General features: G+C 39.9%; 1 protein-coding gene across 3 annotated transcripts in view; it reads right to left on the bottom strand.

The window, feature by feature from the left end:
• Positions 1-124: 124 nt before the first annotated feature.
• The window catches only part of LOC127662259 (baculoviral IAP repeat-containing protein 6-like), a 144765-nt gene continuing 117011 nt past the window's right edge, over positions 125-27878 (bottom strand). For all 3 annotated transcript variants that reach the window (XM_052153388.1, XM_052153387.1, XM_052153389.1), the window contains exons 66-74: positions 19713-19920; positions 17246-17391; positions 11016-11126; positions 9985-10202; positions 6862-7023; positions 6643-6720; positions 5791-5979; positions 1499-1633; positions 125-722 (exon numbers count right to left, since the gene is read on the bottom strand). In XM_052153388.1, coding sequence (XP_052009348.1) covers positions 543-722; positions 1499-1633; positions 5791-5979; positions 6643-6720; positions 6862-7023; positions 9985-10202; positions 11016-11126; positions 17246-17391; positions 19713-19920 — 1427 coding nt within the window. In that variant the 3' untranslated portion in view covers positions 125-542. The remainder of the gene's footprint in view (positions 723-1498; positions 1634-5790; positions 5980-6642; positions 6721-6861; positions 7024-9984; positions 10203-11015; positions 11127-17245; positions 17392-19712; positions 19921-27878) is intronic.

The raw sequence follows: 27878 nt of genomic DNA, 5'->3' as shown, positions 1-27878 counted from the left end.
AGCACTGTCAGCGGGACACCAGAGGATTAAAGAAACTTAAGAGTTGGTGTTGGCGTGTTTGTTACGGTTTTCATTAAAACAAAAGAGAAATGAACATTTGGTAAAGATTCTCCACTAAAGGCAGTTCCCTTATATATACTGTGATTTGATCTTTAATTTTGTTTACAGAAACAAGATTAATAACATATCAATCAGTGGTTATTTAACAACTTGGGAAAATGAAGAAAAGAAAAGCACAAAAAAAGGTTTATACCATTTTACAGGTAAATAAAAAGATATTTTATCAGCTCCTCTGTTTTTTGTTTTTTTTATGGTGCAGCAAAGTTCAGCGGTTTGTCTCGTGTTGATGGGTGTTTGTAAGCGGTTTCATTTTCTTGTATTTGTTTTTCTTTTTTTTCTGTCCTCTCATTTTATGCTATAACATAATTAGATTTTTACATACAAATATTGACAAAAAGATGACTTCATCATGAAAGCCATCCAGTCTTTTCAATATCACTGGATAGTCAAAGGCGGTGGGCGGGGCTTTAGGTGGGAAGGGATCATAGCTGGCCATCGCTGCAGTGGGCGCCTTGGTTGTCAGTCTGCTTCTCTGTGTCCTGACTGGGCAGCTCTTTGACCATGAGCAAGGTGCTCTTCTCGGAAAACTCCTCCCCGTCTGGCTCCAGGCCTTCAGGACAGGAAAGTTTCAGTAGCTCCTCTCTGAGCTGAGCTGTGTGTCTCTGTAAAAATACACAAACACATGGAAGAGCATGGAACCAGTCATGCAAATACAACAAGTGGCACAATAGAGCGCAATAGTGGCCATAACACTTTTCAGTAGCCTCAGTTACAGAAGTATTTTTCCTAGTTATTAAATAACATATTCTTTAACAAACAGTTTTAAGCCATTGAACAAACCAACCAGCACTTAAAACATAACATCTATTACAGTTCTAAGAAACAATGAACAACATATAATTTGACTGGGTAGTTGCTGACAAATGATTAAGTCAGTGAATATACAGTATTGTGCAAAAGTTTTGGGCAGTTGTGGAAAATGTTGTAAAGTGAGGATATTTTTTTAAAACAATGGCATGAATTTTTTTTTAATCAATGAACTTCATACAAAGTGCAATAAACATAAAAATTGCTTTATCAATGTGGAGTGTGACCAACCCTATGCCTTTAAAACAGTCAAAGTTTTTTAAGGTAAGACAGATAGGTTGTTTCAAGCATCTTGGAGATATTGCCACAGTCCTATGTATTTAGGCTTATGTCTTAATTGCTTCTGTCACTTCATGTAAACCCAGACTGACTCAATGTTTAGATAGGGGCCATAGGCTCTGTTCTACTTCTATTATGTTCCATTTATAAAAGGTATGTTTGGAAAGCTAAAATTGTTATTTCCTATTGACAGACAACAGCAAAAGGTATAAAATAATTGTAAGACACATTTGTTTGTGATCTAATATGCATAAGACTTTTGCATAATACTGTACAAATTTGTTGCTCTCACCTTTAGAGCAGCTGCATGGTGGGACATGGTTCGGCCCACTCTCTTATCACTGCTGTACTGCTGAATATCACAGATCCAGCCTTCACATTGGGCCACAATCTCTGCTCGCTTCAGATAGAAATGCCTATGGATCACCTACACACACAAAGGTAATGCACAAAAATAAACACTGTTCTTAAAAAAGAGACTTATGAGTCAGTTCCTTTAGAGCCCATCCATCAAGCGTCAACTGCATCTACAATTTTAGAAGCACTAGAAAACAATCTTAAAGGGATAGTTCACCTTAAAATGAAAATGTTCTCATTATTTACACACCCTCGTGATATCCCAGGTGTGTATGACTTTCTTCACCATAACACATTTACCGAAAAATATCTTAGCTCAGTAGGTCCTTAAAATGCAAGTGAATGGAGATTTCTCTTTTGAAGCTACAAAAATCACAGAGAGACAGCATAAATGTCATCGATATGACACCAGATATTAAATTAAAGTCTTCTAAAGTGACACGATCGCTTTTGGTGTGAAAAAGACAAATATTTAAGTACTTCTTTTAACTCTAAATCATACTTCCGCTGAGCTGCGGTATGTGCGTGATGTAACTGCATTGGCATTTGAAACACGCGAGAACTGATGCATGTCCGTCACAGCCAGAAGAGCAGTGCTGGGTCAAGGGAGGAGGAGGAACAAAGTAAAGTAGCTTGGTTGGTTTTGGTTTAGGTCTGTAATGATCTGTTTCTTTACTCACAATGGTGCGTTTGTGTGCTCATCCTGGAAGTCTCTACTGAGTGGAGAACATGAGATTGCATCTGTATCCATGGCAACGTGACTACTTCACGAGACACTGCTTAAATAAAGCTCCAGACCCATACCTGCATGATTTTATACACTACTCTGCTGCCACATGACTGGCTGATTAGATAATCGCATGAATAAGTAGATGTACAGGTGTACATAATAAAGTGGTTAAGATTTGTATGGTGAATTGTAGTGGCCAAACATATCTGAAATTATGCAAATGTGCAATTAAAGTTAATTTGGAGCACTTTAAATATAATGTTAGCACACCGAACCAAACTCAGAGCACATCGGATACTCAGGGATACTCACCACTTATATAGAATCTCTGAGTAATGAGCATACAACCACTCTGAAACCACTGAAAATAGTGTGTAATACAATGACACCATTTACATGTATTTAAGAAAGCACTACACACACTGCAGAATACAATTTGGTCTGATAAATTTTTCAGTCCTACTACACAATTGATCGCAGCCTGGGTGTATCAACAACATTATCACCATTCTGACCGAAACAATGATCTCGAAATTCTTTCACAAACTCGTGCATTTAACAACAGGAGAGTCTATTTGTTGAACAACATGAAAGAAGGGCTTGCACCCATTATTGTCTCCTGCTTCCAAATGCCTTGCTCTCCATTTGCATTCTCTCTTTATTTCATTAGATGCTGCTCATTGCCAATCATACGCTCATCAGTACAGTGCACCCACCTGACAACTCGTCGACCCGATTTCAAACAGATTAGTCGTAGCGTCTGCGACTTATTGTGAATTGTTTTGATCCATATGAACCTGATAATCATTTGCAAGACTTGAGTGTGGTACTTTGCCGTGCACTAAAGTTTAAAAATGGATTTGGGCGCACATCAAAAGCTCTAGTGTAAAAACGCCTTAATAAACAATGACTTTAAAACCACAAAATACACCTGTTCTCTCTTTGATATCACACACACAAACACACAATCTATACAGGATTAAGACGTGCACATTTTCCTGCCTGTGAAAGCGAGATGCTGAATGGATCAAACATCTAGGGGGAAGAGAATGAGCACAGGCCAAAAGGGATTCAGGAATGAGTGTGTGTGATCGATGGTCTTGCCAGTGTTGTCATGGAAACCCAGGCGGCCTCTACACATCATTCGCTGGCTCAGAGCTCAACCTCACCAGCTCAGATCACCGGCCTTATATCTCTCCATCCATCGCTCTCTTTCAATGTCTTGATTCATCCATCCTTCATAAATCCATCTCTCTCTTGTACACACAAAGGTCACCAGCCAGACATGTGACTGTTACAGCCTCTCCATAATACAGAGTTTGTTTCATATTCATTCATTCCCAAAGGAACATATACAATGATCTTGGAAAGAGAGAGAGAGGGTGACCACGAGAGAGAAAAAAAAAAAACGATTGCATAGAATTGCCACTGAAAGGAACAATCCACCGAAAAGTTTTATTGTCATAATTTATTCATCCTCATACATCGATCAGCCACATCATTAAAACCACCTGCCCAATATTATGTAGGTCCCCCTCATGCCACCAAAACAAATAGTTTGTGCATTTATGTCACTGCTGATCTACTGGGATTTTCAGGCACAACAGTTTATAGAATATACTCCAAATGGTGCCCAAAACAAAAAACATCCAGTGAGGGGCAGTTCTGTGGCTGGAAACGCCTTGTTGATGAGAGAGGTCAACAGAGAATGGCCAGAATGGTTCAAACTGAAAAAGTCAACGGTAACTCGGATAACCACTCTGTACAATTGTGGTGAGAAGGATAGCATATCAGAATGTGGACGGAATGCCTTCAGAGAATGGCCAGACTGGTTGGAACTGACAAAGTCTACGGTAACTCAGATAACCACTCTGTACAATTGTGGCGAGATGAATATCATCTCAGAATAGCATAGGTTGGCACTGTTTTTGCAGCACAAGGGGGACCTACACAATATTAGGCATGTGGTTTTAATGTTGTGGCAGATCGGTGTATTGTTTCAAATCCTTATGACTTTCACTTATGGAACATATAATGAAAGTAAAGGGTGATAGGCTAACAATCGGTCTTACACCTTTTTACACCAAATATCAGCATGGTTATGGAGTGTGTTGCATCCACACAGGAATGAAAGTGTGGGAAAGGAGTGTGTATGTGCGTGTTTTCCCCTCCCTGTTCTGACATCAACAGCCCACCATTTATTACCCTGCCTGACTGCCTCGGAGTGTGTGTGAGAGAGGGAGATAGCTACGTGTCCTGCTGTTTATTAAATTGTGTGTGTGTGTGTGTGTGTGAATCTGTGTGGACGTGCCACAGTTTAAATGTCTGTGTGTATGGGTGCTTGTGTGTGTGTGTGTGTGTGTGTGTGTGAGAGAGAGAGAGAGAGGCTATTTAAGATTCAGCTGCACTTGTGTCTGACAAAACCCATGTACCACATCCATATAGATGACGTCACAGCTCTCTCTCTTTTAACATCTGAATGCAGATGTCTGTGACGAGAGAGCGACATTCCCTACATGTCCTCTCTTCTCACCATCCTAAAGCTCTCATCATTCATACTGGCTGTGTTTGGGCTCAATACCTCATGATTTATCACAGTGAATATGAGTTGTGTACAAGCTTCTGTGCTGTACCGGTCAATGCCCAGCCTAACTCAGTTCTGCCCCAATGACAGACCATTAAGGCCCTTTATCCTCCTGAACAATGCTCTAGTTGGCATGGAAACAGGCTGTATAATGTCCATTTTGGGATACAGAGGTAATGTACCAGCCTCATAACTGCCTGGGGTGGCAAGGCAGCCAAAAGGCACAACCCAAGAACAGCTGATATGCCCAAACCAGACCCAAGAATGTGCAGAGGCACCAGAATTAGCTTTGTACTCTAAAAGATAGAATTTGTTATTAAGTTAGTAAGCACTTTTTTCAAACTAAAATCATGTTAATACATATTGTTTATGTCTTGTGGCTATACATTTGAAAAGTGAGTATTTAAATGTTCAGAAATTGGGCCCCCATTCACTTCTATTTTAAGTGTCTCACTGTAACCTAAAGGTTTGCTTTTATTTTTTAAAGAATTTATGTAGCAACCAACATTATGCCACAAATGCTGTTGATGACTTGTATTGAATCCGAAATATTCCTTTAATGTCCAATGGACTTCAAGATTTAAAAAACAAAACAAAATTACTTATATTTCAAGTTGTTTCTCACCAAAAACCCATCGTAGCCCTTTTAATCAATATACACTGTCAGTGTAATGAAAAGTGAACTGGGATATACATTTAAATTTCTCTAGTTGAGTTCCGCAGAAAAAAAACAACTGTTCCTTTCAAGATTGTATTCATTTTCATGGCTTTTCCAGGCCTGGCAACCACAATTTAAAAATTTTCCATTGTCTTCCATGACCTTGGAAGACAATGGTCTTCTGATAATTGTGTGTGTGTGTGTGTGTGTGTGTGTGTGTGTGTGTGTGTGTGAGAGAGATGGTTGACATCTGACCTCTTTAAAGCAGGGTGAAGGGTTGCGGATCTGTTCTAGCATTGCCCACTTGACAGTGGCTTGCCGGATGTTACCGTCGTACTCTCTGGAGCTTTGCGTTCCGCTTGGCGTGCCCCGGGAACGCTCGTAACCTGGCTCGTTGAAGTATGGCTCAGCCACCAGGATAAGGGACTGGACTGACACTAGTACCTAAATACACACAAAAATTTGTTAGAAAGCCACTGAGGAATGATGCAGGGAGCAGGTGAAGAGCACACTGGCTCTTTCTGACCATAGCAGCACTGTCCCTGGGCTTGATTTGCATTTATTGATCAGCTGGATGCTAACTGTTGCACTAATCAATGGAGACATTTCTATGAACTGCTGGCAGCAGTACATGAGCATGAATGAGGGGGGAGAGGGAAGAGAGGAGAGCCTGTACTCAGATCAATATTACACTAGGAAAACAGCTCCCCTGCCTATTATACAGAAAGGTATGATGGAAAGAGCCAGAGAGAAAGAGAGAGAGAGATTGGGGCAGATAATTACTGCAGGGAAATCAGGATGGGAATGTTGCAAACGCCTGATGGTGTGTGCGCGTATGTGTCGATATATGACTAGACATTCTCCGAAAAAGACACAAATAATTTAATTTATTTCTATAGTATTTTCACAATACATGTTGTTCCAAAAAGCAACAATGTCATCCAGAAATTAGAGGTGATATGTTCCAGCTTTAATCTAATTCGCTGCTTTTAATATAATGGACATTTCTGCAAAACCTTAATTGACTAATAAGCATAAACAGAGGAGAAAATGAACACTGAGAGGCTTCACTAAAGAGAAACCACAGAAAGCTAGAACTGTTCTCACCTGTAAAAAGCTAGAAGTCTGAGGATTCCATTTCTCCTCGGGACGACCGTGCCAGGTGTTCAGGATACTTAAACACACCTGGGCGTCAAAGATGGGATGAAAGTAGGTACAGAGAGATTAGAAGAAAAGAAGCAAACAATATAAAAATTATCTAACCAAACAGTTATCCAAAGTAAAAAAAAGGCAGTAATGCTCATTGATAAAGGAAGTCACGCTCACCTTGCCATCGTTGTAGAGGTTTGGATTGAAGCGGACGCTGTGGCCACCTGTGGTCTCCAGATTAACCAGAGGAGGGGAGTTTGGGTAATCTTGAGGGAAGTAGACGTCAAATTCAAAACAGCCATTGGCGTATGGTGTGTCTGCAGGACCAGTTATCAATACCTGAAACAACAAGAGAGAAATATACGTTAAAACACAGCAACTGACCAATCACAAGATGAATAACATTCAGCTGTACATGAAAACATCATATTGAAGAGCAGAGACAGAAGAACTGGAAATTGGAGAGATAAGGAGGATGCTTTAGGAATACAGCTTCTGGGGATGGCATTTTGGTCATTTAATCTACTTGAGTCCTCAACAGATGTGCGTAATTACTAATTTCACTGATGTTTAAATGTACATTTTGGAGTCGACCACTTTAAAAAGTAAGGAACCCTCATAAAAGTTGGGTGTTTATGCGACCCACTTAAAATATTAATCTATTCCAACAGCCAAATCCAATGCTAAAATCTGCTGAAAAGGAGCATTTATATGCAAAGTGCTTGCCTTGCATTATGATCATTGTACATTAAATATAGAACATGACACACATTCACTGAATCAACGTTAGCGATTACAGGCATATTTATTGAAAAAAATTGAATGGAATATTGCATGACCAATAAAGCAAACCTTACAGCCTGTTCTAAACAGAATAAACAAAGTAAAAGCTTAGCATATTAAAACAGTCAGGACATTGTTGAAAATAATAAATAGCTAAGCCAAATCAATGAGAATTTTTTTTGGAATTTCATGGCGTGCATTCTGATCTTATAAGACAGCTGTTTGGTTATAAGAACATTAACCAACAACAGCTACAATGGAATTTATTTTTTATAGATAGGATAAAAAATAAAATAGGCCTGTGAGACATGTACAATACACCTAATTTTCAATAAACCTAATTTACATTTTAGAGGTTGTACAGACCAGTCGACAATAATGTAGTTGACACTGGCAGCATTAAGCCAACAAGTCGCTTTCTACGTGATTCACAAAATGCGTCTGTTGGTATTTAAGTGGTTGGCGGATTTCATTTTTTAATGAGAAAACTCTACATGATTTGTCAGGTTTAGGGGTTGGGTTATCTGATCAATCAGGTCGTGTTCTCTTGATGCCTATTATGGTCCAATCAGATATCGCTTTACTCATGAATGTAAATGACTCTTGCCCTGCCATCCTATGCTTCAGAAACTTGCCAGCGGGTATGGATGCCAGAGGCTCTGTGTTAAAAGAGCAAAATGAGTCAAATGTACTTTGATAAATATGACACAAATGCTACAGTAACCTCCAATATATGCAGTGGCCTTCAAATATAACAGGAATATTAGTGCTATGCAAAGAAAAAACAAACAACAACAAAAACACATGACCAGCACAACTTTGTGTGTAGGGAAATCATCCCATTGAACATTATTGGATGTTGCCTCATGTTTTGCTGTTTGACTCCTCACACTGTAATTTCATGTTTTTCAGACTCCTGCACCATGAATATCATGTTATTTGAATGGCATGTCAAGTTGAAAATAGCTGCGCTCTGTCCAGCTGTTTTGGAAAAGAAGAACGCATTCTACAAGTACATAATCGAATATGCTCTAAACAAAGTGTTTAGTGCTGTTGCGGTCTTTTAAATGTTTTTTTTTAAATGCAAATTGCTGTCTGATGAATTCAACCGCAAGGTACCACCAAAAATGACGCCCTAACAAATCACAAAAGTAAAAATGAGTCACCTTTTCCACACTTTTGCATTTAGCTATCACTCTGTCCTGTATGTGGTTAAAAAAATACAAATACAAAACACAATTACTGTTATAAAAAATGTACGCAATTATTGTTTTCATGATCGATTATTGCTGTCACTTCCAAGTACTCGTGCCCATCCCAACCATTTTCCCTTCCCACAGAGAGAGGGAGAGTGGCAATGGCATCCAGTGAGGAAACAGTTTCTCTCCACTGCAAGCGGTGAAGCTGCACTCAGGCGTTAAGACTGTTTTGACATGACCATTCAAACGTAACACTAAACACATACACACACAGCTGTGCTCATACACACAGATATAGGTTAAATCTGGAAAGCTCAGTTTACCCTTAATGCTCATTATGATTGTATGAAGTGTACAGAAGCTGATAATGGAGAAACATGAGAGCTGTTGACCTGATGTTAGGGGTCAGTGTAAGCAGACGGTGCAGTGAATGCCCAGTCTGACTGAGGCTCTGCCTGTGGTATCGCCTGTAGGAGAAGCAAATCTAAGGCCAGACACACTGACATTTACACACTCCGAGAGGCGTGTCAAAGGAAGCTCTGAAATGTCATTAGGAAGAGTGTGACCACTCGTATGTCTGGGTTTATGTGTTAGAAACCACTGGAGAGTAAGAGCGTTGAGTTTTGCTGCAGTTTTTTGTCATGCAGTAGAGTTTGAAAGGTTCATTTTGACAGTTTGAACAACAGTGTGTGAATCAGCTATGTCCTTCTTTCAAAAGCTAAAAGAAGCCTGAGTCATTGTAGTGAATCAGTTTGTTCAGATGGTTAATTTCAATGAACGGATTAAAAAAAAATATTCACTGATTCATTTTGAGTTATCACTCGCATACAACATTTTAGTTAATTACTGATCCTTAGAACGGTTTTCAATATAGTTATATAAATTGTCATATTTGAAAGGTTACTTTTGACAAAGTGATTCACTTATGCCCTGCTTCATAATTAGCCCTGAAAAATCTGATTCAAGCGAATCAGCTTGTTCAGATGTTTTCATTGAAAATATTAAAATTAATTCACTGATTCATTTAGAGTTATCACTCAAGTACAACATTTTAGTTAATTACTGATCCTTATCACTATGTTTTCAATTTAGTTTAGAGTGTAACATTTTGAAAACACAATTTCACCTCACAGCTTCACAGGCCATTGATTTATAAACACTTTGTGCATTAGTTTGACCAAATTATCAAAAAGAACCGGTTGGAAAGTACCGGAAAATACCAGAACCCCAGAGACACATTCTGGTCCAAAATCATTAATTCTTTATTTCAATATAAGAAAATTGGTCAAATTCAAATATGGAAGGCGTTTGCTTATACCTTCATGATGTCAAGACGTTCCTCATCACACCGGACGAACACACTTGAGGATGAGGAAAGAGGGAGCGATGTGGAGAGTGTGACAGCCTCTTGCGCTAATCGCCGAGCGCGGGCAGCACTGTTGGCGTCACTGGCGTTCTTTACCTGTGACAGGTAATGGTAGTTCATCTTAAACACCAGTTTAGAGTCATCATCCTCGCACACCATCTCAAACGTGTCTGTTGGAAGAGACCGTACAAACATGTACTTTGTCATTATAAAGTACAATCAGCATGTGTATTTTACCTCTACTAACATCAGGTCTGCTTAAAAACACCAAATCAGTTTTTCAAGACTTCTAGAATAAGCTGTACTGTGTGTTCTTGAAGAGTTTACAGTCATGTCTCTAAAGGTTACTTCCGTGTTCTGAGATCTGGATAAATCAATTTTGTCAGAACAAAACCCTCATCATCAATCAGAACAGTGGATCGATGTAGTCAAGAGGCGAGGTGTTATGTGTGTATCAAGTAACAGTAATTGAATGGGCAGCGATTAGCAATATATTGTCCAGTTCAATAAATTAGCTGATTTTTTTTTTAAACCATTTTGACATTTTCAGAATCAGTCTATAAGTGTACCTGTATGGTTGATTACCAGAAGTGGAATAGCTCATTTACACAGGACTCGACAAAACTACATAGCTTCCATAATAGTCTACAAAGCTCTCTCTACTGAGCACTTTTCTGAGTAAATATCGATACAATAAATATTTGTTTAATTTGAGCAATACCAATATTACATTGCTTAACGCAAGGCCCAGATGGAATCCATGGCTACAGAGATTGCGAAATGCTGAGAATTTCAGCTACCAATAAGAGTGTAGTGCTCTCTGATTATATGGAGATTCATCCCCAAATCAGTGCAGAAAAAGAGGAAAAAAGTCTGCCAATTCTGTTGACCAAACATTGGCCAAACAGGTCTCTAGAAATCTGTATCTGTAAACCCATATACATCAGGTTGCCTACAATCAGAACATGTTGTGCAAGACATACCAAACTGTAGTTTCTTCATTGCTGCCGTGTATTTCTCCTCAATTGAGCGCAAGATGGACAGCGGTTTGGGCCTTGCTGCTGCTTTCTTTGAGCTCTCGGCCATCTTTCTCTCTGAGAAACAGAAGACACATGAAAGAAATACTTCAAGGGACTAAGTGCACATGCGTGTTTCACAGTAGCCTGAGGAAGTGTTTGAGTAGGTCACATCTTCAATCCTCTCATCTCTGTACAGCAAATATCCCTATATGAGACACTCAAGTCACCTGGATGAAAGCTTGTTGTTCTGCTGGCAGTGGTACAAAGAACATAGTGCTTGGAAAAACATTAAGCAAAATATGTCTCGTACAACCAGCCATATAGGGATGGTAATCTCAAGAATTTTACTGATTCCAGTTCTTCATTGAATCGATTATGATTCATTACGTACTTAATAGCCGTTAGATTGAGGAATTCAATATATATATATATATATAAAGTCATTTCTTAAAAAAGAACCCGTTCAAAAAAGCCATTTGCTTATGAATCAGAATAGGATGTGCTGGTCAGATATTAACAGAAAAAACTATTTTAGTGTGGTGTTCCATCCAAATTGGTGAAGAATGGATAAATTCAAGAACAGTTAATAGAACATTAACTGTTATGAAAATAAATCGGTTCTAGATTAGTAAATAAAAAAGCAATGATCTGAATAAGAACCAGTTCTCGATTTCCAACCCTACTTCCACATCATTGTGACTTGAGAATTAAAGATTCCCAATGAGGTGTGGTCGACGGCTAATTCGTTACATTGATAAATGACGAGAAGCATGAAATGTCATGTTGTTACACAAATGAGTTACTACATTCCTGTTCTCCAGTTTAGATTACTATCCAGAGACAGTCAGACAAATGACAACGACACCAGCAGACCATCTCCACTCCAGTGAGACATTAGACCAGCAGATGGAGGCTGTTCGCGCTACAACACAATTGAATATATTTAGGAGCTTTATGATATTTCTGACCATTAAGCTAATCTGCAGTGGTTGCAGACACATGTCCCTCCCCCTAGATGCATGCACCGAATCGGCCAATCAAATGACCAGTGCGTTTTACAACTGGTAACTGCTACGCTGTAGCTATGTGCCACATAAAATCTTTCTGACGTCGACAACTCCATTTACTCTCACCTCTGTCATCAAATTCGTGCACATATTGATAGCAGTGGAACATTCCGGCTCAACTTAACTACGGGAACTGATTTTGACCAATAAGACAACCGGTCTAGGCTGTCTCTTGCATAAAAAAAAAAAAAAAAAAAAGACGGAGTATTAATTAAGCAGTTAAACGGGGTGGTAGGTTTAATGTCTCACTGCTCCTATCATATGGATTTTCCTTATGGATAGTGACAGCAGCATCGATCCACCTCACCAAGTTTAACGCCCCTTCATTCACTCATATCCAAGAGAGTGATAGGGTGAGATACCAAAGGGAGTTTGACAGAGAGAGAGAGAGAGAGAGAGAGAGAGAGAGAGAGAGAGAGAGAGAGAGAGAGAGAGAGAGAGAGATTATATACAGAGGGAGAGAACTGATGTATTGATGTGGTTGCATTCATAATGCAGGAAATTTCCCCCCAAAATTTGGCACTTTCCACAAATAGGGTAAAAAAAAATAAGGCCTTGAAATATGTAACTTACATATTGTCAGTGGAAAGAGGTGCTTAAATAGGGTTCCCACACTTTTCAAGGCGCAACTTTCCAGGACATGCCACGCATGTAATATTTAAGCAAAAACACAACAGGACATTCAAATTGTGGTTATTGGAGGGATATTTTTTCAAAATTCCATATTCAACAATAATTAAATTTTATCATCAAAATGGTGTCTAATCAAATGAATTTGTTAAAACTTTAATCAAATGAAAAAATATATTTTTTTATTAATTACATTTTAACAACAACATTGTATTCATTTTTCAAATTAAGTGCTTTTCTACAAAATCCTCAAAGCACAATCCGAAAATTGCTGCACAACAGAAAATCACAGATGTGAGATTTTTCTTTAATTATTATTATTTAATTGGTGCAAACCAATCCTGCCGTTAAGGTGCCAACAGCTCAAGCTCACCATCGCTATACAATGCCACCCTTCCACCAGCATCCTACTCCAAAGCCTCCGAGCCCTCAGAAGTCCTATGCTGCTGCTCGAGGTTTTCAACCTCATCATCGGCAGTTGCCAGGGTGACCATGCTAGCACCCCCAACTGCCACTAAAAGTCGCACCCATAAAGCCTGAGGTGCTTGGGCCGGCGGTCGATCATTTTTCAATGCAAAACCTACAGTACTGGAGGAGCACAACAGTAGATCCCTGGGTTGGGAAATTAATTTGCTGTTGGAGAAGGGAGCCACATAAAAGGTTCATCCCCTCGTTCAAAGGGAGGTTTTTATTTTCTAATTCCAAAAAAGTATGGCGGTTTTGGTTCAAGTCCTTGCATCTCACTCACAAGATTCTCACCTGGACTCTTCCCCGACTAGCGTCACTGAGGGCAGTTCACATCCCGGGGTCGAACAATCAGGTAGCAGGTGCTCTATCAAGGGATCTTCTAAATCCAGGAGAATAGAGGCTTCACCCGGATGTGGTGCAGAGCATATGGCATCAGTTCTGCGAAGCAGAAGTGGATTTTTTTGCATTAGAGGCGACCACCCAATGTCGCTTGTGGTTTGTGAGGACAGAGACATCCAGCCCATGAGGGCAGGATGCGCTGTCTCACCAGTGGCCGAACTGTCTACTTTATGCATTTCCTCCTAATACACTGTTGTGGGAGACATTACACAAGATCTCCCTGTGCAACCACAGGGTCCTCTTTGTAGCACCTAGTTTCCCATACGTCTGAGACTATTGGTGCGCAGACCATGTCAACTTCCACTACAGAAGGACCTGGAAGTGCACTGGAAGGTTCTGGCACCAAGACAAATTCCTTGTATGTGTAAGCATACGTCCAGTGTTGGGATGTCTGCAATCATCTCCACTGTTTTGAGCGTGTTCCGCTCAAGGTTGTTTTGACTACACCAGTAAGCCAACCGTTCAACCTCCCTTCTGTATACAAACTCATCGTCATCTTGGATGAGGCTGATGACAGTAATATCATCTGCAAACTTCAGGAGCTTGACAGAGGGGTCCTTGGCAGCACAGTCACTGTATACAGGGAGAAGAGTAGTGGGGAAAGTACACATCCCTGGGGCTGGTGCTAACTGTACAGGTGCTGGAAGTGAATTTCCCCAGTCTCACTAGCTGCTGCCTGTCCATCAGAAAGCTGGTGATCCATTGACAGATAGACGTGGGAACAGAGAGTTCGTGTAATTTAGTCTGGAGATTAGCTGGGATGATGGTGTTGAAAGCCAAACTGAAGTCCACAAAAAGGAACCTTGCATATGTGCCTGGTCTGTTCAGATGTTGCAGGATATGATGCAGTCATGTTGACTTCATCCTCCACAGACCTGTTTGCTTGATAAGCAAATTGATGGGAATCTAGAAAGGGTCCAGTGATGTCCTTCAGGTGGGCCAACACCAGTCTCTCAAATAATATCATGACCACAGACGTCAGGGCGACAGGTCTGTAGTCATTAAGTTCTGTGATTTTGGGTTTCATTGGGAAAAGAATGATGATTGAGCATTTGAAGCAGCATGTGATTCGCCATCTGGGCCCTATGCTTTCCTTGTCTTTTGTTTTTGGAAGAAATGACACACCTCTTCTTCACCGATCTTAAGTGCAGGTTGAGTAGCAGGAGGAGGGTTGCAGGAGGTGTTGGTGTTTGTAAGTGTGAAGGTCAGAGCAGGTGTGGGGTGCAGTAGAACACATTTAAGTCATCAGCCAGTTGTTTATTCCCTACAGTGTTATGGTCAGGAGTCCTGTAGTTCGTAAGCTGTTTCAGGCCAATCCACACTGATGCAGGGTCATTAGCTGAAAACTTGTTTTTCAATTTATCAGAAAATTTTCTTTTAGCCACTCTGATTTCCTTATTCAGTGTGTTCCTGTCATGTGTTCACCACCTCTGTAAGCATCCTCTTTGGCCTGACAAATTTCTGCTGTAAACCACTTTTTGTCATTGTAGTATGTTAAATACTGTAAGTCCTAGTAGATGATGTGACAGTATCTATGAGCTCATCCAGATTGGTGTCTGCAGCCTCAAAAACACTCCAGTCAGTGAAGTCAAAGCAGGCTTGTAGTTCCAGCTCTGCTACATTGGTCCATCTCTTTACAGACCTTACAACAGGTATAGCAGATTTTAGTTTCTGGCTGTAGGTTGGAAGAAGATGAACTAGACGTTGATCAGAGAGTCCCAAAGCTGCTCTAGGGACAGAGTGATATGCATCCTTTATTGTTGTGTAGCAATGATCCAGAACATTTCTGTCTCTGGTTGGGCACGTAATGTGCTGTTTGTATTTGGGCAGTTCTGGTTGGGGTCTTTTTTGGAAGAGCCGTATTTCTTTGGCTTATTTTGTCAGGGCAAACAGTCATTGTGTGTCCTCTGGGGTCCTCAAACAAGGACAAAATCTGTCATCAGATACACACCATCCTTCTCCTGACTGACAGTGGTCAGTCAGGAGATCCAGCACTGCACTACTTACAAATCTATTAGTTCAAAATCTCAAAGCACAAAAGCAATCATATCCTACATATGATACAGAACATTTTTTTTTTTTTTCTTTTTCCAGAGGGTTTTAGTGAGAAATAAACTTAATGGATAAGACTATTATTTTAATATTACTACTACTACTACTACTGTCTATTTATTTTAATAAACGCTTCTATAGTTTAGAAGAGTATCACAAATTTTCAGTTTCTTAATTTAAAACCTTATAAATTATCTTAAAAACACAAGATAAAAACATTTGTTCTCTATCTAAACACACTGAATAGGCAACTTATAAACACGTCAACTTCAACAATACATTCTTTTTGTTGTTTAAAGCATTGTTAATAATTGAATGGTATTTAATTATGTTTAAATTTATTTCAATGTAAATGTATTATTAAAATTAAATTCATTATTAATTAGTCCAGGACAAAAGTATATATGGACAAAAGTATTGGGACACCAACACATTACACCTAAAGGAGGTTTTATGACATCCCATTCTAAATCCATAGTCATTAATATAGAGTTGGTCCCCCCTTTGCAGCTATAACAGCTTCCACTCTTCTGGTAAGGCTTTCTACAAGATTTTGGAGTGTGTTTGTTGGAATTTTTGCCCATTCTTCGAGAAGAGCATTTGTGAGGTAAGACACTGATGTTGGCCGAGAGGGCCTGGCTCGCAATCTCCGTACTAGTTCATCCAAACGTGTTCGATAGGGTTGAGGTCAGGGCTCTGTGTGGGCCAGTCAAGTTTTTCCACACCAATCTCATCCAACCATGCCTTTATGTACATTGCTTTGTGCACTGGGGCACAGTCATGCTGGAACAGAAAAGGGCCTTCCCCAAACTGTTTCCACAAAGTTGGAAGCATAGAATTTTCCAAAATGTCTTGGTATGCTGAGGCATTAACATTTCCCTTCAGTGGAACTAAGGGCCTAGGCCAACCCCAGAAAAACAACCCCATAGCATCATGACTTTAGTGTATGCACTTAACGTGTGACTGTTTCTGGTGCACCACTGGGCTGCCACAGTTTAAACTGAACTCAGAATCAATTCTGATCCTTTTGAGAATCGATCCATAATCTTTTGAAAAAGACTCGCAATGTTGTTGCTTTAGAAGACATTAATTTAACAGCTGGAGGCGTAAGGATGAAATTTATGCTGACTGTCTGATTTTTGGAGCTTCAAAAATCGGATCATCATTCACTTGCATTTTAAGGAACTACTGATCTGAGATATTTTCTAAATTTCTTCAAATGTTTTCTGGTGAAGAAAATCAGTCACACACACCTGGGATTTTATGAGGGTAAGTAAATAATGAGATAATTTTAATTTTTGGGTAAACTATTCCTTTAAGTTTGACAACTAGAAAGCATATATACTATATATTTTATATTAATATGTAACTATATCTACAGTTTATATTTTTGCTTGTGCATCTTCCTTAAAAAAAAGAAAAAAGAAAAAAAAAAGTCACTTAAACTTTTTGGGGCCACTTCATATTTTCAAATTCATTCATTTACTCCTAATCTGGCACTGTATACGGTTTCATAATGATTTAATGAAATTATTATAAATGTTACCACTCGTAACCACGTGATGTGGATGTTCTCACCATGGTTGGCTTGCCGTAGGTTGGTGGTGGCTGCATAAACAATCTCTGCAGTCTTTTGGATGTCTGGCACTAACAAGGTCAGGCCCTCTGGCTCAGGGTCAGATGTCTCTGTCTTCATCACTCCTTTACTTTTGTCTTTCTTTGACCTGAAGTGGACAAAGAAAGGACAGCAGTCACGTTTCTGTACACAAACTCTCACGCCATGAATTCTTAAAGCTAAATCAAGGGCTGATATTCACGTCTGAATGTATCTGAAAAGCGGAAATGGTTTCATTGTCTATTTAAAATGTGAATAACACACAATCAGTGTTGGATTGAACTGACCACAAGAAGAGCTGAAAAACCGCATGCCCTCAAGAGCTCTCTACCTTTTATATCCCCAACTCTGAAACACACGCGCACACAGCTTGTCCTGAGAGGTGCTAGTCCACACTGAGTACATCAAACGAGCAGTGGATAGTGGCTAGTCCTGGAGTAAACCATTAAAAACAACATCCAGCTGTCTTATGGCTAAGCAGTCACCCTCACAACATACATCTTTCATTAAGCAGGAGGGAAGAAAATGAGATCGAGACAGATGAAGGAAAGAAGGTGACATGAATGTCACAAACATCCTTTACATGTAGGTGTAGTAGAGGCAAGTAATTAAGACAGTCATGACATTCAAGGCCGCACGTTCCCTCACGGACACTTGAATTAGGCCGAGCTTGTCCGTTTCGCATAGCCTTTCGCTATAAACCTTCCGCTACCCATAAAGGCAGATCCATTATTATGCAGAAAACGCTAAAAACATCCTGATAACAAATCACAATATCTCAGTTTTGATCTAGACCAAATCACTAAAACCCTGATATATAAAACCATAGATCTGATTGTCTGCAATGACCAAATTCCACAAAAATATAAACCCTTTTAAACTTTGCTGTATAATATGCCCCGCTGTTTGTGCTAGAGACATGAGTGACACCTAAATTATCAGTTTTATGCTTTTCAGCTGGCAGATGATGAAGGTGAAAAAAATCCAATAGATTTACCAGTAAGTGGAACCGGAGCCATATTTAGAGACCAAAATTTCAGAGACTTGGCAGTTGCCTCCATTGACTTGGGCCAATCAATATTTTAAAAACAGTTTTTTGTTTGCACACAAAAGTTGATATCTACATCCATGATAATGCCTCGAGAGTGGTGAATTTTAAGTCAGATTTCAGCTCAGATAGACTGCATGGAGAGCGCAGAGCTGAATTATGGAAAGTCATAAGCAGTGTCCTGCGTCCCGCAAGTCATAAGCAGTGTCCCTCATTTCAATTTTGGCTGTATAATTTTGTATCTTTATTATTATTTCATCGTCCTTTAATTACAAAATCACTATAAAAAAAAGTTAATAAGAAAACACTGAACATGCGCAGCGCAGCCTTTTTTTCTTGCCAGAGCAGGAAAACACTGGGGGAAAAAACTGCAATAGAAAAATAGGTCTATCCGTAGCTCCTGAGAAGAAAAAGTGTCTTTATTCGTATAATAAAGAATTGGAGAAAATACATACATGGTTAAAACCAGTTACAGGTGACCCTAAAAAAAGGAGAGTGCAGGGTATGCCACCGAAGTTTCACGAACAGCTCTGCTGAAGCATTTCAGTGCCCCAAACATGACAGCTCTGATATCTTTGGCTTTGAGTATTCTTGTCACCAACGTGTTTCGTGGAGAGCGTTTTCACTGATGACCGCTGCGTGGACAGAGACAAGGAACTTGAGCATTTGTGGACCTCATCAAAAGTGAACTCCTGGTGAAAGTGAACACCTACACCTGCCAGGAGTTCTACAGTCATAATGAATGAGAAGGCCCTACTCGAAGCAGCCAGATCAGACAAAAAAAATAAATTCACACCTGCTTCAGACGTCTTGGGTGTGTTGCGTCATAAACATAAAATGTATAGGTCACTGTATTAAGTTAAATATAGTTTAATACTCAATCTTTAAACACATCTTGAGATCCCTTAGATCGCATTTGCGCTCCGAGTGTTTTGAACGCAAGAACGTAACGCATGTTTGTGTTGTTCTGCCTATCGAAGTGTTTTCTTCACTGTAGAAACTGCACGTTGCTCATACAGCTGAAATTTCACTTACTGCCCTCTTGAGTAAACAGGTGGTACTACAAGCTTGCATTTCTCAGGAATCTTCCTTATTATGGTCCGCTTAATTAATTGCGTACATTTTATTTAACGCATTATTTTTTGTAAAATTAATCGCACTGAATTAACGCGTTAAATCAACAGCCCTAATATATATATATCTTGGCTCGGGATAGGAAAGTTTGGGATCCCCTGCTGGAGCTGCTGCCTCTGTGACCCGACTTCGGATAAGTGGTTGAAGATGGAGATATATATATATATATATATATATATATATATATATATATATATATATATATATATATATATATATATATATATCCATCTTCACAGAGAGCTCACCTGAGGCGGTTAGTGTAGGTGTCCACGCAGGTCTTCATCTTGGCCAGCAGCATTCCAACAGAGGTCTGACACTCTGTGCGTTCTTCATCCTCCTCTTCATCTCCTGAGAGCGGCAGCAGTAGAGGGACCAGGCTGGTACAGGTGGAGATGGCCCTCAGCAGCTCCAACAGAGCACGATACAAGGGGACGTGACGCGCCATGTCCAAAACTGCAGGAGACAGAGAGAGAGAGACATTACGCACCAAGACAGGATGCTTATAAAATACAAAGTCGAATCCATTTCTTAAATGACGGAAGGACAAAAGGACAATCCACACACACATACACACAGGCACACATCCACCCACAAATTCAGACCTGCAAGGTTAATTACATTTTTAACAGATGTTTTTAGAAGCATCCATCGATTTACAGTGTACAACTATCAAACAAGCAGATAGCATGACTAGGGATGTATAAAACTACATATTTATAAAACTGATTAGTCGGTGAGTTGCCTGAACAACCAGTTGACTAATCGGACTTAAGGAAACCCTGCATAATTAGGCTGGCTTCAGGCTGACCTGATTACAGACCCCTACAGTTGAGACATTTTAAAAAGCAGGACTATTTTATACTTGAAAAACAGTCTGAAAAACATCCATATGAATGTATGATTGTAGCAGAGGTGCTTTACAGGGAAATAATTTAAAGCCAAGTTTTCCATGGGTTTTACAATGCAAACTGTAAGAAAAAACCCAGTCGAACTAATTGATCTCACTAATCATCTAATTGGCTGTTGGACAACTAGTCAATAAGCCGACCATTGTGACCCATTATTAGTAGCGTTGCACAGCCTTGAACGTCAGCAATTTCAGGGTGGACAGACAAAGAAACTTATGTTAGAATAGTGTAATACGTTTCTTCTAAAGTTAGGAAAAAACAATGACAAAGCGGCAACCAAGACATCATTTCTTAAATGAAAAAAGATTCAGGTTTGGCCAAAATCCCTTCACTCCCTTTCTGAATGTTCCAAGCTGCTGTGAAGACCAGCGGTCTTAGGTATGAGGAATCTTTGTGTGTGTATTTCCTGTGTGAAGGAAAAGACGCAATAATCCTTTTGAGGCACCCTAGATTTCTAAAGCCAGAACGAGGACAGTGACAGAATAAAGGATGAGAGAGAGAGAGATTACTGAGGGTCTTCAAGCAGCACGTATAATCAGGCTCTTATTATCAGTGTGCAATGAATGTAAAGAGCAGGGATCCTGTGTGTGAGAGTAACGTGTTTGGTTTCTGTCATGTGTTTTCTTGCATAAAAGCACACTGTGTTTGCTTGCCAGGCTGACTGGTGGTTGAGTGTGCTTGTGTGACTGGTGTGTGAAGATTCAAAGTGTGTGTGTTTCTATGAAGAAAGAGGAATTTTAAAAGACTGAAGGATCACTGTCAAAGGGTTTCATTTAAGTGGGGAGCTACTGCGAGGAAACTATAGATCAGAGAGTGTTTAGTGTGTGTGTTTCTTCTCAATGTCACTCCTCAGTTCAGACTGTTTCTCCTTCACTCTCATCTCATTTACAGACTAAGTGATTTACTGCACACCAATTCTCATCTCTGCCCCTATCTCTCCCTCATCAGATATTCAGCTCCATGCTGGATTGGGTAGATGATAAACAATGTTAGAGAGAGTAGAGAGGACACATACGTCAGCCCCCTACCCTCCCTCGCCATACACAGAAAGGAGGAGAGGAAGGAGAGAGGAGACAAGACAGAAGGAGAGGAGTGGAGAGAAGAAAATAAAGGAGAGGAAAGCCACAGAAAGGAAGGAGAAGAAAAGGCCATAAAAGTGGAAAGAAAGGTGAGGAGAGGAGAAGAGAAAAGGAAAGAGATGAGACAAGGAGGAGAGGAGGAGAGATGAGATGATAAAGGAGGTGAAGAAAGGTGACCAAACAGAAAGAGAGGGTATGAGAGGAAAAATGATAGGAGAAAGCAAAAATAGGAGAGTTGAGAGGAGAAAGCTGGAGAGGCGAGGAGAAATCTGGAGAAATAAAATGCGAGGAGCGGAGAAAGCATGAGAGAAGAGAAGGTTGAATGTATAGATTTAGCTAAAGAGTGTGTTTTCTTGTCACTGTCTGAGGATGAGAGGGTAACCCCTCACTAACTACTGGAAGTATTATGATGCATCAACATACAACGCAAAGAAAATTTTCGCCTTGCATTGCTTGTGCGAGATTGACCGATGGATTATAATTTTGTGTTTAAATTCGCATTGACGCGAGTAACGCGAACCCGCGAGTATTCCCCCTTCTCTTCCGGAAAAGGACAGGAGGGGCTTCTACGACTTGGTTCATAGTAAAGTACAACCAATAGCTGGAATCAAGTAGACGTGCATATTTTCAGAACTTACCAGGTAGCCCAACTTCCTTGCTCACTTTGCTCCAAGCGATGTCTTTTTTCGTACAGTCTCTGTACATGTATGATGATGTGTCATACAATTCCGGCTGCCCACACACCGCTACAACAATTTTTTCATCCATCCGTCAGTACGTCAGTGACATCCGGACAATCTCGATGCTGATAGGGTTTCGCGACAATGCGTCAAGTGAATGTCTCGATCGAGTAGAAAAATTTGTGAATACGCGAATGAAGCGATTTTGCGTGTTAGATTATTGTCATTCACCCGGCACGAATTTGCGTCTATTCGAATCTTTGCATTGATTTTGCATGTTATCGCGCCGCGCAAAACGTTCGCTTTGCGTTGTATGTGAACGCACCATTAGTTCCATTTATTGTTACTCATTGTTCTCAGTAGTTTCTTTAACTTTTTCTTACATTTCATATGTTCACCTGTATTTTTATATTATTATTACTATTATTTAATAAGTGTTTAATATGTGTTTTTTTGTTTGTTTAATGTTAATGAATGCTTTTGAAACATTGTAAATTTTTTAGTCATGCCAATGAAGCTCATTTGAATTTGAATGTCAAGGAGAAGAGAAAGCAGAACAGGACAGAAGTTCGAAACAGGAGAGGCGAGAAGATGAGTAGTAAGCAGAAGAGGAAAGGAGAGGAGAGAAGAGGAAAAAAGCAGGAGAGGAGAGAAGAGAGGAGATTATTGGAAAGTGTAAATGTATGTGTGATTAATAATTCAAGCACCACTGGGGCAGTAAGTGACCCACACACACATTTGTCTCCCCGTTCCCCTTAATGCTTCATGACTAAACGCTCTCTCTCTCTCACACACACACACACATACACACACACACACACACTCACCTAAAGGATTATTAGGAACACCTGTTCAATTTCTCATTAATGCAATTATCTAATCAACCAATCACATGGCAGTTGCTTCAATGCATTTAGGGGTGTGGTCCTGGTCAAGACAATCTCCTGAACTCCAAACTGAATGTCAGGATGGGAAAGAAAGGTGATTTAAGCAATTTTGAGCGTGGCATGGTTGTTGGTGCCAGACGGGCCGGTCTGAGTATTTCACAATCTGCTCAGTTACTGGGATTTTCACGCACAACCATTTCTAGGGTTTACAAAGAATGGTGTGAAAAGGAAAAACATCCAGTATGCGGCAGTCCTGTGGGCTTAAAATGCCTTGTTGATGCTAGAGGTCAGAGGAGAATGGGCCGACTGATTCAAGCTGATAGAAGAGCAACTTTGCCTGAAATAACCACTCGCTACAACCGAGGTATGCAGCAAAGCATTTGTGAAGCCACAACACGCACAACCTTGAGGCGGATGGGCTAGAACAGCAGAAGACCCCACCGGTACAACTCATCTCCACTACAAATAGGAAAAAGAGGCTACAATTTGCAAGAGCTCACCAAAATTGGACAGTTGAATACTGGAAAAATGTTGCCTGGTCTGATGAGTCTCGATTTCTGTTGAGACATTCAGACGGTAGAGTCAGAATTTGGCGTAAAACAGAATGAGAACATGGATCCATCATGACTTGTTACCACTGTGAAGGCTGGTGGTGGTGGTGGTGTAATGGTGTGGAGGATGTTTTCTTGGCACACTTTAGGCCCCTTAGTGCCAATTGGGCATCGCTTAAATGCCACGCCTACCTGAGCATTGTTTCTGACCATGTCCATCCCTTTATGGCCACCATGTACGCATCCTCTGATGGCTACTTCCAGCAGGATAATGCACCATGTCACAAAGCTCAAATCATTTCAAATTGGTTTCTTGAACATGACAATGAGTTCACTGTACTAAAATGGCCCCCACAGTCACCAGATCTCAACCCAATAGAGCATCTTTGGGATGTGGTGGAACGGGAGCTTTGTGCCCTGGATGTGCATCCCACAAATCTCCATCAACTGCAAGATGCTATCCTATCAATATGGGCCAACATTTCTAAAGAATGCTTTCAGCACCTTGTTGAATCAATGCCACGTAGAATTAAGGCAGTTCTGAAGGCGAAAGGGGGTCAAACACAGTATTAGTATGGTGTTCCTAATAATCCTTTAGGTGAGTGTATATACACACACAAGCATGAGAACTTCATGGATCTTCAGTGTGTCTGAAATCAACATGCAGGTACACTTATGAGAAGAACGAACATATGCAGTTCAGGTTAAAACAGGAAATCTGCTAAAATAAAAGATAAGTCTGCTCGAAATGTTGTGTTTGTACTTAAATTTCAGCTGCATCAGGGAGAAATTGCACACCTTTTTTTTGCGCTTTGTATTTTCTTACTTTTTTGCGGTTTATTATCATGCAGGAACACACTGACATAGTGATTGATGTAACTGATATATGTCATAATGAAACGGAGTCCCTCCCCTCTAAATCACAAGTGGTGACAGGAGATGCATTTAAGTGACCAGGTGTAAACATCAATGTCTCTCACCTGACCACATATGATCGGATCACCAGAGACGCATCTTAATATGAGGTGGAAACGGGGTCTGTGAGAAAAAGTGGAATGAGGCTACAGCGCCTACCAGCCACACACCTCAAACCTGATCCCACAAAATTCTAGATTTATCCCATTTCAAACGTCTCTTAAAAGGGCCATATCATGATTTATTCTTTAACTTTTGGAATAAAAGAGTTTGATATTTACTCCAGTTCATATTTTTGGTTTCAGTTTATTTCTGAAAGTCCCCCCCAAAAAAGAAGCTATTTAACATTTGTCCATTCTTACGCAGAAAAAATATAATTGAACAGATTGAGCTTTTGTGAGAACATGACTCAAAAGCGGGCATACTGTCACACTATATTGGGCAAACTGTCACAATGACACTAGCCACTAAACCAGGAAAATACCACAGAAATACATTTCGGCAAAAACAGCCAATTTAATTTCAAAGGTCAAAGAGGACAGAAAATGGTAAAACTAGACTATGGATTTTTTTGGGGCAAGAAACCAAACTAACTTTTAAAGTGGACTTTTTGAAGAAAATATAAGTGGTTTCTCAGCGTTTTCAAAACAGCCTACTCAAGTCTCTAGGATACTGTGGTCCCTAGTTGACCTAGTCAAGTTCCTCCTTCAATGTAAGTCAATTTATTTTTTTGGCCTGTTCTCGGATTTAAAAAAAAAGTAATAATACTACACTAGGGGTGCACGATTTAGACAATGTGCCATATTGTGATTCTTTGAAAGATAGTGTGTTTACGATTTGAACAGCAATAAGATGAACAAAAAACCAGTTCCTTCTGTCCAAAAATTGGTTTGTTTTATATATATATATATATATATATATATATATATATATATATATATATATATATATATATATACAGTGAGGAAAATAAGTATTTGAACACCCTGCTATTTTGCAAGTTCTACCACTTGGAAATCATGGAGGGGTCTGAAATTGTCATCGTAGGTGCATGTCCACTGTGAGAGACATAATCTAAAAAAAAAATCCAGAAATCACAATATATTATTTTTTAACTATTTATTTGTAAGATTCAGCTGCAAATAAGTATTTGAACACCTGTCTATCAGCTAGAATTCTGACCCTCAAAGACCTGTTAGTCTGCCTTTATAATGTCCATCTCCACTCCATTTATTATCCTAAATTAGATGCACCTGTTTGAGGTCGTTAGCTGCATAGAGACACCTGTCCACCCCATACAATCAGTAAGAATCCAACTACTAACATGGCCAAGACCAAAGAGCTGTCCAAAGACACTAGAGACAAAATTGTACACCTCCACAAGGCTGGAAAGGGCTACGGGGAAATTGCCAAGCAGCTTGGTGAAAAAAGGTCCACTGTTGGAGCAATCATTAGAAAATGGAAGAAGCTAAACATGACTGTCAATCTCCCTCGGACTGGGGCTCCATGCAAGATCTCACCTCGTGGGGTCTCAATGATCCTAAGAAAGGTGAGAAATCAGCCCAAAACTACAGGGGAGGAGCTGGTCAATGACCTGAAAAGAGCTGGGACCACCGTTTCCAAGGTTACTGTTGGTAATACACTAAGACGTCATGGTTTGAAATCATGCATGGCACGGAGGGTTCCCCTGCTTAAACCAGCACATGTCAAGGCCCGTCTTAAGTTTGCCAATGACCATTTGGATGATCCAGAGGAGTCATGGGAGAAAGTCATGTGGTCAGATGAGACCAAAATAGAACTTTTTGGTCATAATTCCACTAACCGTGTTTGGAGGAAGAAGAATCATGAGTACCATCCCAAGAACACCATCCCTACTGTGAAGCATGGGGGTGGTAGCATCATGCTTTGGGGGTGTTTTTCTGCACATGGGACAGGGCTGACTGCACTGTATTAAGGAGAGGATGACCGGGGCCATGTATTACGAGATTTTGGGGAACAACCTCCTTCCCTCAGTTAGAGCATTGAAGATGGGTCGAGGCTGGGTCTTCCAACATGACAATGACCCGAAGCACACAGCCAGGATAACCAAGGAGTGGCTCTGTAAGAAGCATATCAAGGTTCTGGCGTGGCCTAGCCAGTCTCCAGACCTAAACCCAATAGAGAATCTTTGGAGGGAGCTCAAACTCCGTGTTTCTCAGCAACAGCCCAGAAACCTGACTGATCTAGAGAAGATCTGTGTGGAGGAGTGGGCCAAAATCCCTCCTGCAGTGTGTTGCAAACCTGGTGAAAAACTACAGGAAACGTTTGACCTCTGTAATTGCAAACAAAGGCTACTGTACCAAATATTAACATTGATTTTCTCAGGTGTTCAAATACTTATTTGCAGCTGTATCATACAAATAAATAGTTAAAAAATCATACATTGTGATTTCTGGATTTTTTTTTAGATTATGTCTCTCACAGTGGACATGCACCTCACGATGACAATTTCAGACCCCTCCATGATTTCTAAGTGGGAGAACTTGCAAAATAGCAGGGTGTTCAAATACTTATTTTCCTCACTGTATATAAACTAAATTAAAACAAGGGTCTTCTACATTTTCACATCGTACCTGTACATTTTGCACCCGTTTTTGGAACCCAACCTGAATATTACATTATTGTAATATTATATTGATGATTAATATTATTGTAACACATTTCTGTAATATTATGTAGTATTACTAATAAATTCTTGACTTGCATGTGTCATTGCAATGCAATCCAGTTAAATCAATGCGTTTCAAATTGTCAATCTTTTATTTTGACAACATCTGCTTGAAGAGTTTGCATGTAGCAGAATTTACATTCACAACAGCTGTATAATGTGCTACTCCATTTTAACATCTCCTTCTTGGTCCACAAAAACCCAGTGCCATGGGGTGTATTATTTGTAGTTGTATATTAACTTGTACTGGCAAACTATATTTTAAATTAAGCAAAAGTGAAATTAAAGTGAATCTGGAGCGCTTTAAAAAACGTGCTCAGTGCACTTAAGCAAATGGAACCGAACTCTGAGCATGAGATGGAATTATGGAGAACTGCTCTGAATATACAAATAATGCACTAAAACAACAGACAGACAGGACAGATCAGTGCACATAAACTTTGAAGTGAGCAGATTTTATTCATTTATTTATTTAATTACATTGCAGCCATTTAACACACCTCTCCTTAACAATTTGCACGATTTGAGGTATCATTCATGTCTGTAGCTCAAAAGGAGTGGGATGAGTTATGGTATGAAGTGTAGGGTCAGGGGTTTGTTCAAATCAAAGTGTAAAACATGGGATTTAAGAGCCACCATTCATGAATGCTGTGCTTGTAAAGAAACATGCAGTACTCAGAAAAA

The sequence above is a fragment of the Xyrauchen texanus genome, chromosome 22 (assembly GCF_025860055.1).
Source record: "Xyrauchen texanus isolate HMW12.3.18 chromosome 22, RBS_HiC_50CHRs, whole genome shotgun sequence".
NCBI classification, from domain to species: Eukaryota; Metazoa; Chordata; class Actinopteri; order Cypriniformes; family Catostomidae; genus Xyrauchen; species Xyrauchen texanus.
Note: the sequence above shows the minus strand (reverse complement) of the source record. Positions and strands in the feature narration are given on the sequence as shown.